The sequence below is a fragment of the Columba livia genome, chromosome 4 (assembly GCF_036013475.1).
Source record: "Columba livia isolate bColLiv1 breed racing homer chromosome 4, bColLiv1.pat.W.v2, whole genome shotgun sequence".
Classification (NCBI taxonomy): Eukaryota; Metazoa; Chordata; class Aves; order Columbiformes; family Columbidae; genus Columba; species Columba livia.
The window spans coordinates 46289372-46308442 of record NC_088605.1 but is presented as its reverse complement, the minus strand read 5'-3'; the positions used below and the strand labels follow the sequence as shown (position 1 = coordinate 46308442).

Genomic DNA, 19071 nt, shown 5'->3' with positions numbered 1-19071 from the left:
CAATGCTACTCCGACTTGCCTGCTGGGTGTGTCTTTGGGGATGACTTTTGGAAGGGGAAGAATATGCTTGTTGCTGTGTTTTTTCTAGAAACGGAGCAAGAGCTGGCCAAGGCAGAGCTGAGTGGTTAGAAGGACACCGTCCTTCATCTGGACTTTGTAGTTCTGCATCATCTGTTCTCTTGTTATTTTCTAGCAGTTCCCCAGGAATGCTACCTGAATATATTGCATTCCTCCTGCTACAGCAGCAAGAGAGTTTGCTCCCTTCTGTGAGAAATACACCTGATTTTTCCTGACTAGTAGTAAATTATTATGTCTCTCTTGGCTTGGAGTATAACAACAGAATTATGTAGGTACTTTAATATATTAAAGGTGTAATGTTACACAACTACATTTTTAAATTGGGAACCAATTAACTGCACTACCGCACATTAGACAAACCAGCTGGATAACTAATGAGACCACAGTCCATCCTTCCCTTCTCAGATTCATCCTTCCTAAGATGCTTATTAGCATCATCCAGTAAAGATGAAACTTGTTCTGACTATGCAACATGCAGACTGCTTCTGGGGAAGTTTTTAAGAGCATAGCACTGGGGACATAGATGTAATGAACAAGTGCTGAGCTTGTTTTTTACCGCTGTGATTGTTCGGACTTGTGGAAGACAAGTTTTAATTGAGAAAGTGGTGAAGATATCCTGGGATTTCTGTCTATGTTATAGGGCATCAACTCACATTGAAGCAAGTCAAAATGTGCTAGAACTGATGGGAACTTTATTGTGAATTTTCCTGGGGCAAAGGGAAGATGATGATGTGTGTGTTTCACATTATTTCTTACTCTCTTTTGCATATAAGAAACGACTTGGCTTTTGCATTGAAGCCACAGCTAGGCAAGCACTTCTTTTGATGTTGGCTTTTGCACAAGCTGCTATTTACTCCTTTACCTCTGCAGCTCTCAGGTGTGCTCATACCAGTGCCCGTGTGAATTTTGAATGGACAAGACTGGGGATCTGCTCTGTGCTGACATAGTTTTCATTCCCTGGGACTTTCAAGTTGTTTTCCCTCCTGTAGTTCACTGTGCAGCCCCACAAAGAGCTGTATCACCACGACTGAGGAGATAATGTGCGCAGAAGGGAGGTTGTCCAAGGCAGCATTGCTTCTAACATGGGATACTTCTCAAACTGCACTTGGATTGCCATGAGCTTTCCAGCATGTGCCATTGTATGGAAACCTTCTTAAAAGGTTGATCTTATGGCAGCGAGAGGAATGTATGAAAAGATTTCTAAGTCGAGTGTGTTTAGACTGTAAATAGTCAGAGGCTGTAACTTATGTTCTTCCCCTGCAATGTGTAGTGTCATGCCCACTAAATATTAATTGTGGCTTCTTTTCCTTTTTTTCCAGCTTCTCAGCAAAGGTGCCTCCAAATGGGAAGGCCTTACATTTTCACCCGTCAGTTCTGCATTTTGGAATGCAGTGAGTATCTTAAATTATTGTTATTTGGATTAATAACGAAGTGGGGACAAACAACTCTAGTGGGCTATGTTTGGGTAAAGAGCATTAGCCAAGATCATGCCACCCTCTGAAAGAAAGAGAAATAGTAATTAATTGCCACAGAGTTCAAACTGTGTTTCTTGCCTTACAGTGCTTTGTAAATGAAAATCAGCATAGTTCTAGGAAGGAGGAAAAGGGAATAGCAAATGATGATACTTTCTGTGTATATTTCAGGTGGTTCTGCCTGGATGTCAGATCAGTTTTTCATGCTGGTGTTTCATTTCTTGAAAAATTGCCTTCCAAGTGGAGGGGGAGCTTGTTACTTCCTTTAACTTCTGAAAATAAAATCCAGAAAGTCCTAGGCAAAACTTACTGGTAGAATACTTGAGATTTAATTAATTTATTTATTTTAAATTCTCCTTTAAGAAAGCTTTAAAAATTATTCTTAACTGATAATTGGTCTTTGGTCTATCAGTAACTGAAAAGAAACATGGTCCAGTTCTGAGTTAAAGGAATGTTTCAGAGGATGCATAGAATGAATGTGTGAGATGCTGGGTCTTAGGCTGTATTAGCTAAAGCAAAAGCCTTAAGAGAATCATTTATTTACCTGACAAAACAAGGCTTTGGTTATTTATGCTGTATTATTTAAAACTTCATGCCTGGTAAGGTTTGTTTTTTTTCTTAAACTTCTGGTGAGTCAAAGGAGTTTTGGCTAAGTGCACCTCTCACATTTTAGTGTTACTTGTCTTTGTATACTAAAGGACAAAATTTGTTTGGCATGTTTCCGAAGAATAGTTACAATTAGGAAATTATTGCACATCAACATGTTTTAGAGTGATTTGTGTTTGTTGCTTTTTTGTGTATTGCCTGTGCTTATAAAGTGAATAATTTATTTCTTTTCCCCCCTGCTTTAGATTACTGGGGTTACCCAGAGCTAAAATGCTGCATGCCTACAACCCTAGTAGAGATAGAGAAATTGTTGTGAATTCAGTGTTTACAGCTACTAGACAGTTTCATGTGTCTCCTCCTCATAGCCAGGTGAGTGTTGATGTACTTTTGGAAACTATGTAATGGCCAAGTGCCAAGCCTTCGTGCTTCCTTTGGCCGATGTGGTTTCTCTTCATGCTTTTTTGTAGGACCTCCAACTTTTTTTCTGGTTTTGGTAGCATTTCTTTTTGCTCACTTTTATTTAGGCTGGTGAATGAGAAGACATCCAAAACCTACAATTGGAAATATAAAGGGAAAATTTTTACAGCATTACAGAGGCTGTTTAAATCTCATTCTGCTCTGTGCAGTATTATGCAGTAATCCACAGGCATGTGGGTGTTTACAACCTTGAATTTTCAGTCTTTTGAATGGTCTTGCATATTCCTCAAAAAAACCTGCAGTGAAATGTTTTATGCATTTTGTACTGCAATTATGAGCATAATTGCCTTATGATCTAAGACTATTATTTTCACTCTAAATTTTTTAACCATTTATAACAATATAATGCATGTTAAGAATGAATTGCTGGGATCTCACTTTGATGAAGCCCAGATTTTGTCCTCTATTGATGTGCGAAGGGTGTTCATTATATCTGATTTGTGTCTTTACTCTGGCTGAATGGGTGTTACTGTGCAGACATAAATGCCATTGTTACTAATTGTTTTGCCCAAGTTCAGCTTTGACTCATTTGACTGTATATCATGGGGGGGATTGATTTGCTTTGTAATCGGTATCAGTATGTGGGGAAGTGTCAGTGCTGCATGATGAACTTCTTGTACAAAAAGGTGTCTTGATTGATGAGGCCTGAGCTAGCCAAAAGCTCCAGCCACAATACGGCGAGTTGCTGCGTGGTCTCAGTTCTTCTCCACAGTGAGAGTCAAGAGTTGTGGACCGATGAAACTGCTCAGCGCTGAGGTTCTGCTTAGTGGGATCTACATGTAGAAATGTCTCTTGGGCACTGTGGCTGAATGGTGGGTGTTGTCATCAGCGGCACCGAATAAGCAAGCTGCTTTTGTGGTCTCTGCAGGTGATTCCAGCGATGGGAAAAGCTTCTTTCAGAGTACTCTTCCTGCCGACAGAAGAAGGCAGTATTGAAAGCTCATTATTTATAAATACCTCATCTCATGGAATACTTTCGTATCAGGTAACTACTCTTTTTCTTCAGCTTGAGTTTTGTATTTACTTGTGTTTTAAAAAGTGATTTTCATACAGTTTGAACTTAGAGACCTTCAAAGTCCATTGAATTTCTGATACAAATCAGGTGTTTACAGTTCATCCCTTTTACCAGATCTTGCCCGTCTCATAATTCCTCATACATGTATACGGTTAAAAATACTACTGTTAGTGGGACTACTTGCATAGTAAAATTAAGTGTACTTGTGTATATGTGCTTAAAGGTTCATGGTCTTGTCACTACTAGTTGGTTTCTAAAACCTATTTAGGAAATATTTGAGGTGGTTTGCAGCTACTCTGCAGGATTTTATGTAAACACATTGGGGATGTAACACAGGGTGAGAGGTTTAGGCTTTTAAACATGGAAGTCAAAATGATGGTTGTTCATTAAAGCTGTCTGTTGTCTGATTAACTAGTGAATTCAGACAAGTCTTAAGGGTTTTTTTTACTGATTATTTTTATAAGTGACATTGTATTCTCCAGATTCCTTTCTTTTATTAATTTCCTAAAGAAAAACCTAAATTCAGTGATTTAAAAACAATGCCAGCTTTAATCAATCATCCAGCTATTCCCATACTTTGAAATTGTGCTGGAAAACAAAGGTCCTTAAATGTAAGTACAAGTAACTTCAATTCAAATACATGGTTTTTAGTACAAATGTTGCATTTATCTAGTATTTATTAGAGGTGGTGCCAAATTTGGCAGAAACTTCTCATCGAAGATGGTGGAAGAGTGCATTATGGAGGGACTGATCTTTTCTTCTTTGCATCTCTTCTCTCACTCCTTCCTGACTTCTTGATTTATTGCCTGCTCAGCTCAGCCAGGGCCTTTTGTCAACAAGTTGTGGAGAGGCAGTTGTCAGTGTCACAAAAAATTTGGTTTGTCTTCTGTTAGACTGCTGCTGAAATTAATAATAGACTGGTTTTCATGGGTGGTTTCACCAGCCACCTGAAACAGAGGAAGTAGCTGCCCATGATTTCAGCTTACATTAGCTTTAAGAGTTTCAAAATCAGGTGTAACTTGAGTGCCTGATGCACAGTCACAGTGCTCCTGAGAGCCCACAAGCCTTGAAATATGTTTGATGTTCCTAGCAAGAGTTTTTACAGAAGATTCACCCAAATGGGGAAGCGCTACTATTGTAGTAGAATGTACTTTGTAAATGCCTCAATTAAAAAAAAAAGAGCATATTCCCTTTGATCTGATATTTTCTATTTGTAGATAGATAGATCAGTAGATAGATGATTCGCATTGCATTATCCTCTTAATTAAAAACTATTTTAAAAATTCTACTAAAAAAATATCTTTGCATACAAGTGAAAAATCCCAAGGCGTTTTCCTTAACCTCTAGAGACTTTTCCCGCCCTGTTATTTTGCATCTCATTGTCATAAAGTAATCTCGGTGGAGCAGAATATGAATGCAGTGAAAATATTCAACCTGCAAATCTTATAGTGCTCTGAAAACTGCAGACTTAAAAAAAACCCACAAATGATCAAAAATAATTTTATTGAATTTTTAAGGCAAAGTCATTGCATTAAATATGCAATTGCACTAATAACACAGTTTTTCCAGAAACTACTGCACTGCCGAATGATGATAGGTGTATTGTAATTGCCTGAAGAATAGTAAGAGAGTTAGATACTGTCTTTTTGAGATAGCCCTGTGCTCTGGTGGTGATTGCTTTGCTTTGTTTTTGTAATAGTCCCCTAATGAGTGAAGATGCTAAAGTGCCATTGATTGGTATAGTTACTTTCCACATGGGAACTTCATATATATGAATTGTCTTTTAAAAGAATCTAATGTGAGAAACCAATCTATATCTTGAGAAGTTTGTTATTATCAGCAAAATAGTTTGTAGGTTGCTGTGATAACTGAAATACTAGTTGTTGATGTAATTTTTTTTTTTTTTTTTAAACAACAGTTGTTTGGAACGGGAACTCTGACGTCTTCTCCAGAAGAACCTGGAGTGCAGCTAGCAAATACCCACTTAGTGCTTCCACACATTCAGAATATCCAGGTGTCACACACACTGGTACAGTATACATTTCAAATGGAGGCGAAACGTAAATCTTCTTAGACATAAAAGGCTTTTGTCCTCAGTTTGGTGGGATGCAAGAAATGTTAACAAAAAGTCCAAGTACCAGTGATTGCAGGAGAGAGGTCCCAAGATATGGGGCTGCTGTGATGAGCTGGTGTTCTGGTTTTATGAGACAGTCTTTGGCATTTAAACTATTCCCACTGGTTCTTTTTTCTGCTCCTGTGGTGTGCTGTCCTCTCAGTTGTGCCAACAAAACTATCTGTGAGGCCCTGCTCTGAAGTGGGTAATTGATCTGTCCTAAATAAAATAAGCTTTGTACTGTAGCACTGGGAGGGGGGCTGTTTTGGTATATTCTATTTTTCACTTGAGACTCGTTCCCCGTGCTGGTTCACAGTGGGGCTGTGCCAGTCGTTTTCTGCAGTTAAAAAGTGCTGGGTGTGCTGCGTGGGTGAGAATGGGAGCTGGGAGTGTCCCCTCCTGCCCCTATCACTGCTGAAGGTATCAGCTTTGCCAACCTCAGCTTGACTAAAGCAGGGAGCTGTGGGAAATACAGCAAGGTGGATTCACGAGGCATAACTATTTCAGTTGAAAGAAGCTCTAATGATTTCTGTCACTTCGTTGCAGTTGCAGGTATCTTTGTAGCCTTCCAGGCCATATGAATACTTTCAAGTGAATAAATGGCAAAACTGATCTTTCACATTTTCCGTTGTATTGTACACAGATTGAGTTTTATCAAATGCATGTGTCTTAGCACATAACAGAACTTAATCTTTTATCTGAATGCAAGCTGCATTGATTGCCTTCATGATGTCATCTTCTGTACCTGAGAAGAATTCTCAGCTCAGACTGTGTCTTTAAGTCTGTTAGGTCAATCTTACCTCTACCTGAGGCTAATGCGCAGTTTCTTTCTTTTCCTTTCTTCTGTACCAGTCTCTTTCTCTAATTACACAGGTGTGCTTGCTTGTGGGTGTACACAGACAGACTGTTAGGCAGAAACCAAAAATCTTCAGGTTTTTTAATTTGGGGTGCTAAGGGTAGAACTGAGAAGGGGTTTTTGGATGCTGCTTATGACGTTTTTCTGCAACTTCACATCTAGCTCAATGGGTTGTTGTCAGGTACTGAAAGTGAATGACCAGAATTGTACATAGGGATATGGATGAAATTTTGCCTCTAAGTAGTATTGGTGTTAGAAATACAATACATCCCTGGGAACTATAGGTTAAAATTTTACCTCCACAGTAGTATTTCCATTGGAAATAAAACCTGTGACAGGTTTGTGTTTCCGTTTTTTGTGGAAAATGAACTTCCATTGATTTTTGTGGGTTGTTTTTATCCTTTAATAGGCAAAGGTATGCAGACATTTCTCTTTTCTCCATAATTCCCCCATTTTTTTTTTTTTTTTTAGCAGAAACTCAAATGATTAGTGAGAAAAGACAAAGTTGCCTTTTCTACTGTTGAATTTCACCCTCTTTCTGTTACTGTTTTCAAAGTTTCAGCTTTTAAAGTGTTCAGGATCGGTGTACTCTGGCTGTGGTCCTGGATCCCAGGATTTCTGGGCTGGCTCACTCCATCAGGAGGAAAGAAGAGCTGTGTCCAGCACTGTGGATTCATAGTATGTCCACGTGGCCATTCAGCAGTGGCTAGCTGCCACTAAGCCTTAACAGATGGTGGAGCCCATATAGGTCATCTTTGTTTATCCAGCTTCTGGATGTAGTCTTTGCTCCAGTTGCCTGTTTTTTGGCATTGTTCAGTATTTGTCCAGCCCTACCAGGGCAGCCACATCACTGCCTCGTTTTGTTCAAAGTGCTACGCAAGTGCACTGGAAGTGCCAGTGGAGGAGAGACCTGCAGGGCAGGATGTCTTATCGTAGGAGACACGGGCATCGCTTGGCTGACTTTGCAGAGGAGTTCAGAGTTTATGAACCAACAACATGGGAAACACTGCAAGTACTGGCAGGAACCCAAGACTCCTTTAGCTATGTTTTGTGCCAGTGGACAGAGGATCAGAGAAGCCAGAGTGTGTAAGTGCGGTGCTTGGGTGTGCAGAAGGAAGGTAGTAGGACAGTAGGGTTTTCTTGGTGTGCTATCCTCATAACTGCCTGCAAAAAAATGATGAAACTCTGCTGAATCATTATTACAGGGGCAGCTTATTAACACCATTCCGAGTCGAAACACCTTTTTAGGGCCAGGGACTGTCCAGGACAGAAACTTTGAAGTATCAGCCTGCAGGAAGAAGGGAAGGCTTGTTCAATGTTTGTTCTTTATTAATTATATTGCAGTCAAAATACAGGAAGTGTTTTGAACTCTACAGTCCTGATAATGATGCAGTGATATCTCTGTGAAAATCTTGTGTAGAGCCGTGTCTGATTGACAGGGTACCTAAGGCAGAACAAGGAATTCCTACCGTAAAAGTGACATTGGGTCTGTGGCTGCTTGGTGGCTGTGTAGCTGGCCTGTGCCAGCTCTTCTCTTGATGCTCTGTTTTGATGGATTATTTCCAAAGTAATTGCCTATTGTACTGTCCTCCACTGAGAATCCCACACCTTCGCTAGCAGAGAGGGGCTTCTTGAAGATCAAAGGGTTCAGGTTTTTAGGATATTTTTTGAAAGGAACCTCTGTTTAAATGTAAGATCTTAGCAAAACTGGTAAGAATTTCATTCGTGTGGCTTCTATCAGACTTCTGTATTCAGTTCATATAGGATTTGCAGATGCTGAGTGTGTTTGTGTACGTGCAAGGTGTATGGGTGTATACCTAATACAAAATAGGGGCACAAGGTGATGAAGTGGCCATGGTTGTACTGCTCTGCAGCGCTCTTTCTGACTTTTCCCCTTGTGCTGTGCCTCTCCCTTTCAGTTTGTCTCTGGTGCAAACACGTGCTGCATAACTCAGCTCTCTGCTTGTTTTAATGGACAGTGATATTTACGGTGTAAACGAGTGCTTGGGCTGCTAGGGGATGTGGACATGGTCCTGTGTTTGTCTGCTTGGAAGCTCTGCTTCTGACAGTGTTTTCTTCTCAGATGCTCTATCTTCTCTTTATGGTTAACACAGCCACCCTACCAGTGTTGTAAGAAAGTAGGCATGACAGTTATGCATCTATTGTCTGCCTTGGATAAATAAAAACCCCTTTCCTGTTCCAAAAATAGCTTTACAGAGAGAGCAATTAAAAATTCCTATAAAACCAGATCAACATCAAATGTACTCCAATGATATTTTTTCCCCTCTGTGCATGTTATATTAGCAGCTTCAGTTTTAAGGTGACAGCAGTTTCCCATGCAGACCTATGCCATGTCAAGAAAATAAGTTAAAAAGAAATGTTGAGAAAATATGATTTAATGGATTTTTGTTTTTAATATGGGTGAGGGTTCTTAAACCGATTTAAACTACAGTGACATTGAATAAGGGTTAAAAACTTCTTATTTAGAACCACAAAAGCCATAGTGTTCTCTCAGTAACCATTGAGAAGGGAGGTCTAAGCATCAAGGTTTATCAGACCAGAAAAGCAACCCCCAGAATTGCTCTTCATGTAATCTTACTGTCTTGTTAAAACTCCACTAGCACTCCTGACTATGAGAGGTTAGGAAGTGGTGCATGCTTTGGAATCAAACTTTTTTATTTTCTTTTTTTTTTTTCGCTCTCAAAATTTGATGAGTACAAAAGCATTAATAAAAAAGAAAGGAGATTGCAGGGGTTCATGTCCCTCAGAGAACTGCACTGGGGACAGGTTTTGGGTTGCTGCTAGCCACCTTTGCAGAGGTTACATCGCCCTCTTGTGTGAAGTCCCAGTCATTTTGGTATGAAATCTGCTCAAATCGGGAATACAGAATATATGTTGGCTTCTTCTTGGCTGTACTTTTTATGAAACTGGACCCAGTGAAATGCCACGTGTGTGGTAAATCTGGTCTCCGCTCAGATGCACTCTGCCCCCTTCTGCCTGTCACAGGGAGGTACGAAATAGGGTGTTGCATATTCAGAAACTTAATAGTTTTGCTTTTCAGTATCAAATTATTGAAATTCTTTAAAGTTAGTTGGATTGACATCTTCAGAAACTTGAACCTGAAGTCATACCCCACTCAGATATTTAGTTCAGTATCACAAGAGAAACAGGGGGGTGGAAGGTGTCCACATCAGTCTCAAAGTCACCAGGTAATTTTGCTGTAGTTAAGGCATTGATAGAGTGACAGAACTGCCATTATGTTTGTTGGGTTTTTTTTTGTTTGTTTGTTTGTTTTTCCCTGTATTTTTTATTTTTTTATTTTTTATATATATATATATATTTTTTTTTTTTTTTAATTTAGAATAAAAATATACTGGCTGAGCATTTTGTGCAAGTAATTTGGCTGTCCAGATTTCCAGATAGCTTTCATGAACCATGCTTGGCTTTGTCAGTGCTATTGCCCTGTTAGATTTATGAGTGCTTTACAAGCTGGCACAATCAGTGTATTTTTTTTTTTTTTTCTTTTTTCTTTCCAATCAATGAAAATGAGAAAAAAGTATTTTCTGTCTGTCCATTTTGGCATGAAGCCTACGTATCAGACCGTATCCAAGAAGCATTATCTTCTTGGCCTAGCAACTGTATTTCAGTATCCAATCAGCAAAGAAAATACATAGAAAACAAGGAAAGAAGCTTTTCGTTATACAAAAAGCCTCTGTTCATACAGTTTATTGACATATGAAAGTTTATAAGGTTGGTCATGTTGATGCTGTATAAATATTTAATCATCATGTATAATAATAGTTGGATAAGTAAGTAGATGTTGATGTAGTTTCTGAGAATTGTAGATTGATTGCTGGCCTACAGTACAGAGTAATTGTGTTTATTTTTAAAAAATTCTTAATGTTACTGTGTCACGCATATGTGGAAACAGTCCTGTTACCTTTATCAATTGTGGTGTGTGAATCAAATTTATACGATAAAGTCTTTTGAAGCAACATGCTTGATATTTTCTTCACTTTTCTTTATTACAGGCAGAAACTATGAATGCCAGCCTCTTACGTGTTCACCTTGAATGCAGTTTACCTAACAATGCATATCAGCAAGCCAAGGTATGTTTTATTATAGTTTTTTATCTATTTAAGTCTTCTTATTTTAATCCAAGTTCAGAGGGGTGCTTTCCAGAGAACTAGAAGTTTAGCAACAATGCAATTTCCAATGTCTTGGTTTAAAGGGGAATTGTGCTTTTAGCTATTCTTCTATAGAACTGTACTCTGTGGTATAAATTAAATGTCCCACACATAATGCTATCACCTTTAGGAGAGGGGGAGATGCAAAAAGACACCCAGCCCCCCTAAAAAATCCAAAACCAACCCAGCAGGCTAAATGTTTTTGTATCTTGTTGTGGCATTACTTACATGGAGTACAAAAGTGATTAGATTCCTGTGATTTCCACAAGTTTCTGGTTCACACTGACACGAGATCAATGAAGTGAGAGGCTGAGAAGGTGGCCTTGGTATTGGGCAGAGCAGAGGAGGGGTGAGCTTGTTGACACAAAAGCTGTGAATGTTCAAGGCAGTAAGTCCTTCTCCTGGGCAGTGCCATCCAGTTTCTTCTTCTCTCTCCTCAGATGTCCTTGTGCAGTACAATGGGTGTTGGTTCACAGTGATGGTAGTCCATGGGGTGTTTTGTTGGATCATATATATAGGCTTGTGTTGTGGTCTATGGCACATTTCTCTCATCAAGTGTGACATGGCCCAGACTCCATAGCTCTTTTTCTGTACATTACACATCACAGCGATCCTGTGCTGCTTTACTTGCGTCTTGGATTCTTGCATTGCACTAGTGAAGAAGGCTGAGCTGGAGGCGCACCTGAGCATTGGACACTGCACCTAGTGCAGCTGCCTGCTCTTAGGCCTGAGCTTCCCACAGGCACACCATGCCTGCGCTCCTGTCTCCACAGTGGCTTCCTCTCCTGCTCCTGGCAGCCATTTCAAGTGCTGAGGGTCTCTTTGATGCTGTGTGAGTGGTGAACTGGCATCCCACTCCCCGTACCTCCTTGTAGCACTTCACTAGAGTGCTTCTTATGTCAGGGGTGGAGGTTTCCTCCTCCTGCCCCTGAGCAAATTAGTCCTCTTGGTAGGGCATCGGAGCTTGAGTTTAGTGACCTTTGTGGTGAGATACAGGACAAATTTATATTACTCACTGTTGATTGTCTAGTTTTGTTTTGCCTTGTTTGGTATAGCTTTTTGCAAAATGGTGTCTGTAGTTGCTGAGACTCAACTGTCTTAACAGCAGCCATTGCTTAGAAAAGCAAGTAAGATTCTCTTTGTATTTATCTTGAAGTATTCTGGCCAGACAACAATTTTTTCTATTAAGAATGGTACATGTATGTTTGTTTTTTTAAAATTACTTCAGTGAGACATGGAGACAAAAACCACAGGATTTGGAAAAAATAACTATAAACAGACCAGTGAACATGAACTGTCTTCCTACCATTAAGACACATGCATCAGTCTGTTTATGGCACATTTTATTGAAGGCAGAGGATTTAACAAAGGAAACTGTTTTGCAGTCCCTGAGGTGAGACTGACTAAGACAGTTTATAAATTTGCATTCTTTCAAGGCTCAGTGTCCTTTTAAGCTTTTTTTTGTCTTTGTTTTTGCTGTGCTGTCTGTACTTGCACTGTCTTTGGTTTCGACTGAGATTTTAGGAGAGGTCCTAATTGCTCCTTTTTTGCCAGCACTTTGGTGCTGGAGACCTTGTCTGTTAGATAATACCTTTGGTTAACTTCTCAAGATACTTTACTGAAATGAAGTTTTCCATTCCCTCTACCACCACACACACACCATATCCCCTTGTCTCGCTCCAGAGTTGCTGTTTTATGTCCGGTGACCCAGTGCTGCTAGAAATGAGCTTAACGGTCAGAATGGAAAATGCCCGACAAGATTTTGTGGAGCACAGACAATACTTACTGGAGAATCTTTTTGTAGTTTATGTAACAATGGAAAAAACAAAGACCTCAGGTAAGTCCTAAATATGACTGTTAGTTGTATTAGAATTTGCTTTTATACATATGTTGTAGTGTGATGTGCTAAACTGAATCAAATTCAATGACATCTAAGTTCTGTCAGTAAAAGAAAACAAATAATTTTAGTTAAACACAGCTTGTCAGCCTTGTCAGCCATTTTGTTTAGGGCAGAGTTAGTGTAAGCTCAGTCCTCTGCGTAAAGGTAACAGTTGTAAAGTTGTGAACTACATCCGTTTCAGTCTTCAGTCTCACATGTTGATGCATCTGCTTAAATATTATAGAAGGACGTGAAGGCGCTTCCATTTCTACAGCTGTAATTCTGATTTCCCATTAATTACATTAACCGTAATAAGACTGTGAAGCAGAGTGGTTTGTTCAGCAGTGGACGTATTGGTCATTGTGGCAAGTAGGGTAATGAGATAATACAGATGTGTGCATTGTTTGTTTTTGTAAGCCAGAATTCCACAAGCAAAATAGTCAACTCCTTGCAGTTTCTTTATGCTACGTTTATTGGGTGAATAAATCCTCTAAATCCTGGAGATTTTAAATTATTTGTAGAGCTTTGCAGTCTGGATAGCTTTTTTTTTTTTTTTTTTACATTTCTGCCATTTTTACTTTCTGGTTGAAGAAAAAGAAGCTGCTTAAGAATCCAGATTAAAATAATTTTTAGCACACTAGTAAAAAAGATCTCGTGATCTCTTTGTCTTTTGAGAAGTTCAGTTCAAGATCGAGTCACACAACGTGTGCTGTTCCCCCCTTGTCTGTTCTGTGGTGCTTATTTACACAGAGCTGAAGTGGAAATACCCATTTGTAAACCCAGTTTCCCTGCTGGTGAGATGCCGGTGGTTTGTTATGTTAAGTTCTGGATCTACGTTTATTCTGATGCTGGTAGCGAATTATTCACATCTGTCATGTCAAGGGTGATTGCCGTTAGCCCTTTTGATGGGTTAAGGTACTACAAGTATGCTTTTAAGACTTTTTTCTATTAAACGTAATGCAATTATAAATTGCCATTGGGTTAGCCCTTTGGACTTGTTGATGCGAAGTTCCATCGGTACTGGTGGTGCCTTCACCATATCAAACAACAAGGCTTGCTTACTTGCCTTCCGTTTTCATAATTAAGTGAGAGAGATGTGGTCCTGAGGGAAGGAAAGGCCTGACAAAAGGGAACAGGGTGCTGTGCTAGTCTGTGTACAGGGCATGTGTTAGCATCTAGAGCGGGGCAGCAGGTAGGCAAGGTTCTGCACGGGGGAACCAGCCAGGTGGAAGGCTTGGAGAGGAGTATGTGCTTTGAATCTCACAGCTGTGAGTATATGGAGGATCTGCTTACTCAGAATCAATGGGCTGAATCCTCTTTTGGAAGTTGGTACCTGTAGTCTTGCTTTCAAGCAGCTGAGCAAAGCACACTCATTATTAGAAATTGTGCTTGTTGAATTGGGAGAATGTCCTTTAATGCCAGCCTGCATGTAGTGATATAATTGAAGTATAAGCAAGGGCAAGAGCTCAGGTCTTTGTCCTTCATGGAAGTGTGATGACCACCCTGACGTAACAGTCATGTCTTGTTCTGTCCTGCTGCTCTTCTTTTGGTCCTCTACATCTTCGTAGTGTCCTGTGGATGGGAAGGTAGCTTTGCCAGTGACCTAATATAGCTGTACCACTGTACTGGCTGGTGAAAGCTGTTACATCCATCTCCTGTTGCACCAGTCAGTAGGTTTCTACATCACCAGGTGATCAGACCATTCCTGTTTTAAGCCCAAAAGTTGTTGAGCACTGAATCTAGCTTCATGTTGTCTCCTGAGAATGCCTGCTGTTTGAAGCAGACAAGCCAACATCTTGCATGTGCAGAGCAGTTTTTACTGGACTCTCTCATGCTATTGATGGTTTGGTCCCTAGACTTAGAAAACTGTGTCTGTGTTAGCCATCCTCCTTTCCTCCAGCTGTGCCTCTTGTCTCCCTGCCTGTAAGAAAGAGAGGAGTTGTGTTCCATTTTGGACTTGGGAATCTTCTTTCATTATCTCCTTGTTGATGCCTTCTTTCATGTTTGTGGCCAAAAATCTTGAGTGGATTTCTACTCCTTTATGAAATGATCCAAGAGCCTACTCCGTTATAAAATAATTGCAAGTTCAAGATGTGAATAGTTCTTCCTTTATACAGGGGTAGCTGTCACACAAAGATTTTTTTTTTTTAAATTCAAATGGGGAATGCTTGTCATATGACAGAGCTTCCATCCTCTGTGAACTAACCTCTGTGTTCATTCTTTTGGACAGGTGATTCCTCAGTAGATGTGTACGTTTTACATTCTGGGAACAGCCTTGTGCATATACAGGTAATCCTGGGCTTCACGAAGCCATGCTTCAGGGCATTGGATTTAATTGGGGAATTAATTAGCCAACTTGCTTACTCTCTAATAGCAGATTGATTTTGCTGGTGGCAAATGTCATGCTTCTGTATTTTTAAAATGTGCCCAAATATCTAATAGATCTTTTAGATGATGAGTTTTAGTTCAGTGATGGATTTTTTTTTAAAGTTGTAAGAGCTGTTAACTTGAATAAAAATCCATTAATTGATTTAGATGATATGAGAAAGTGACAAATATTGGCTTGCAAATCTGACAAGAAGATGCACTAATACAGGAGCTACAATAATAATGGTAGTACTGCTGCAAGGATCATTGTATCTTGTCTTCATGCAGGAAATACGGCAGTTGTCACAAAAAGACACATCACCTGTGGAGTTTGAGCCAGTACTGCTGTCTTCGTCATCTACTAACTTTACAAAAGTTGCTTCTATTTCTTGTAAAGGTACATGGTGCATATAGATATTATGATGAAACAGGATTTGATTATAAAAGGGTAGTTTTTTCAGCAGATGGAGGCCTTGAAAGATCTCAAAATGAACTTATCTGGACTTTTTTGAGAAGGAAGATGATTTTTTTCTGCTAATTGCTTCAATGGTTTTTGTGTATATATGCTTTTTCATATGCCAGCGAAGGCTCTAAGCTATGCATATTTCAAAAAGGGGAAGAAAACATTTGCTAAAATGTTAGCTGATTTTACAATAAGCATAATTATTGAGTATGCTTTTTCAACATACTTTTATAATTTGTGGTTATTTTTCTGTTTCCAATATATTTTCTAAAAGGCTATTGTGCTTGGGTGGTCATTTTCTATGACATCTCTTGGCAGTATCATTGAAGAGGCTTGCCTGAGACCAGGTGTGTTTGTGGAAGAGCAGAGACTAACTTTTAAGCATTCCTGACTCCAGCTTCTTTCCTATTCTGACCACTAGACTGCAGTGCATAGACTTTAAACATTTATGAAACACGCTGGTTTTGTTATGACATTGGGACTTGTTTTTCCTAGCAGAAAAAGGCAGATAAGAAGAAAGAAGGGACTATATATTAAGTGGTTGTTTTTTTTTTCAGACCAGTTTTTCATTTGTTGAAGGAGGCAGTGTGCACTGATAAGTAAGAATGCTGTGCCAGTGACACATAGTTGCTCTTTGCCAACTCGTTCTGCATGTATATTTGAAAGTGTGTAGCATGCATAAATACTTCTTAAAGCAAGGCTTGGAACCTCTGGAAATTAGGACATAAGCAATTAGATGCTTTGCTCACCTGTGTGAGAATTGGACCCATCAAGTGTTCCCCTTTGTAGTGTTCTTCCAAGTCCTCACGTGAAAATCATTGTGGGTGGGCTTTTGTTCTGGCTGATGTATTCTCCTATCTGCCTGTTCTCTGCCCAGCTGCATCCTGTGACAGTGAAAGTCTGCATGCTGACAATAGGAAGAATAATCTGCTGGAAGACATTACAACACTAAAAGCCTGTCTTTCCTGTCCTGTGATGGAAGGGTAGGTTCGCAGTGGATTTTTGTTTAACATTCACTAATATTATAAGAATAATATTATTTACGCTACTTTAAGAGATGAGTTTAGCTTTGTCACTGAACAATTCCAAGGACAATGAAGAGGCTTCTGCCTATTGTTGCTGTGTCGTTTGCCAAAACACACCTGTCACACTTCAAGCAATAGTTCCATATGTTGTCTAGGAAGAATATCAGGAGCCAGTAAAAAAGATACGGCCTAGCAGCTCCTTTCAGATAAATGTTGCTTAGAGTCTGTGATAAAATTTCCACTGTACTTGTTAATCCAATGCAGAAGCAAGATAGTTATAGAAAAAATGTGTAGCCTTTTCTTCTGTCTTCTTTGGCACTTGCATCCAAATTACCAAATTACAAAGCAGTAGGCAGTGTTGTACTACAGCATAGCTAGAGGGTAACATGATTACCTGCCTACCTCTCTTACATGGTTCTTGTCAATTTTTATTCTGTTACTAGATTTAAGTATTCCAAAGGAAATAATTTTGTTCTTTCTTCTTAAAACCTGATCAGAGCCTCATTATGCAAGAATATTGCCATAATCTTCTTTTGTGTGGACCGCGTATGTGTGCTCAAGGACAATTGCAGGTGTATTTATTTTTCATCTGTATTTACTTACAGGTATTTTGACATAGATCCTTCTGCAGCATTGTTTCATATAGAACCACATCATAATACTTCAGGATTTTGGTCCATATGGTTTACAAACAATTTTGACTTCAGTATTGAACTGAACGAAGTCTTCATAGCCAGAGAAACGCAGAACATTTTAAAGGTAAGCTTTATTTCTGCTTTATACAATGTTTCATCCTTCATTTTAGGATATGGTCCTTTGACATACCAAACAGATTCTTTGAAGGACTCTGTCATCTCAAAGCTGTTTGTAATCAGTTAAAAATAAAGGTATATGTACAACTCTAGCTGTTAGATCCTGAAAAGCTTGCTCTCTCGATAAGGCCTTATTTACTGTCCAGCTTGTCCTTGTGTTATTAGCAACCGTTCTTTCATGTGAGTTGCAGTTACAGATGCATCAAATTATAGACCATTGCTCTATTCTCAGAATTGTTGCATGTGTGAGCTCTATAGGATTCAGCATTTCTTCATACGCTGTAATGGAAGTCTTTAGTACATAGATGAGCTTTGAAGTTTAGAAGGCAAAGCCAATAATTTACTCGTGCAATTGCTTGATTCAAACCAGAGAAGTCTGGTTTATGAATAAGCACATGATGCAGGCATGTAATTGACTCTTCGTATATTTAGATAGGAGATTTACGTATATGCGGTGTATGGGTCAGTTATGGGCACATATGTGTGTGTAACAATAGCAAAAACATGAAAAAAGAGAAAGTTTGCATTCTTCAGGATACCACTTGCAACAAAAATACTGTACCAATTTTAATTTAGTTGTTGTTTGATTCTTTTTAGATTCTGAACTTTGCCGAACCTCTGACTCTACCTCCAGGTTGCTGGAATGTACTTTCTTTGAAGCTCAGTGTGAAAGACACTGTAACAAATGTGCTTTCTAGTATTTGTTTGGCCACAAATGTGGGAGTAATGTTTGAAATACCTCTGCAGATACATTCAACTGTGTCCAAGGTATCATGTTCAGTTGTGTTGAATTATTATTATTATGCACTGCAAACCAAACTATAGCAGGCCCCTTCTTAGGCCAGAGATGTGTCCCTTAGTCCTGGAAGAAAAACTCAGTACCAGACCACTCTCTGAAACCATTCTGTAAGCTTGAGAAGTTAAGCCCCCAGAGTTAAACAGTGACAGAATTGCAGTTCTCTAGGCAACCTTAATTCTCTTCTTTGTCATGTCCAAATTATGCACTGAGAAACTGGAATTTGTCCTGTTGTTTGATCATATAGTCAGCTGTAGTTTTTGTTATGTTTTTCCAGCAGGGAGATCTTCATTTTGAAGCCATTGCCCACTGTGATATTCAGTGTTACTTGGGAAAGTCTGATTCAGGTAGGCATCTGACCATAGTTTATTGTAGAAAATTCATTTTATGTAGCAGGATTTGTAATGACAATATTGAGATTGTTCATACAGGTACTTAGTTTTATGTCTTTTAAAAACATCCACTTTTCTGGGATTATATAAATGGCTTTGAATAACCTGTACCAAGTACACTGTGCAGTTTTTTCAGACCTCTAATGCCATAGCACATCCTAAGCTATTGTTCTGTCTTGCAACATTTTTTTGAATTTAAGACTCTCTTATAACTGCTCCTTGCTTGCTTTCATATGCACGTTCTCAAGAGCTGTTGAAGTAGAGTGATAAAGCTGTCAACTAGCTCAAAGTGATTAGAAAATGTGCATAATCTGGGTCCAGATGTGGGAGGTCTTTGATGAAAAATGAAAAATAAATGTTGACCAATATCCTGCCATTAATCAGGGTTAAATTTGAAGGCCTTCTCTATAGCTGTTTCTCAAAGCAATAATTTCATAGATACCTGCAAAACACCATTTATCAGGCTTATAAAACAGCATCATTAATGCTGCATCATGTGAAACAGAAAGAAGGGTCTCATACTTTTTGAAAGT

The 19071-nt window shown here is 39.1% G+C and overlaps 1 protein-coding gene across 14 annotated transcripts in view; it reads left to right on the top strand.

The window, feature by feature from the left end:
• Window positions 1–19071, top strand: part of TMEM131L (transmembrane 131 like) — an 81362-nt gene that overhangs the window by 34766 nt on the left and 27525 nt on the right. For 9 of the 14 annotated variants that reach the window (XM_065062664.1, XM_065062656.1, XM_065062653.1 and 6 more), the window contains 12 exons: window positions 1398–1469; window positions 2402–2525; window positions 3502–3618; window positions 5567–5677; window positions 10649–10726; window positions 12488–12641; window positions 14914–14972; window positions 15339–15447; window positions 16391–16496; window positions 17144–17297; window positions 17948–18118; window positions 18424–18493. In XM_065062664.1, coding sequence (XP_064918736.1) covers window positions 1398–1469; window positions 2402–2525; window positions 3502–3618; window positions 5567–5677; window positions 10649–10726; window positions 12488–12641; window positions 14914–14972; window positions 15339–15447; window positions 16391–16496; window positions 17144–17297; window positions 17948–18118; window positions 18424–18493 — 1325 coding nt within the window. Of the gene's footprint in view, window positions 1–1397; window positions 1470–2401; window positions 2526–3501; window positions 3619–5566; window positions 5678–10644; window positions 10727–12032; window positions 12198–12487; window positions 12642–14913; window positions 14973–15338; window positions 15448–16390; window positions 16497–17143; window positions 17298–17947; window positions 18119–18423; window positions 18494–19071 lie in introns of those variants that run through there. The other 5 variants (XM_065062666.1, XM_065062657.1, XM_065062663.1 and 2 more) reach the window with 2 other exon arrangements.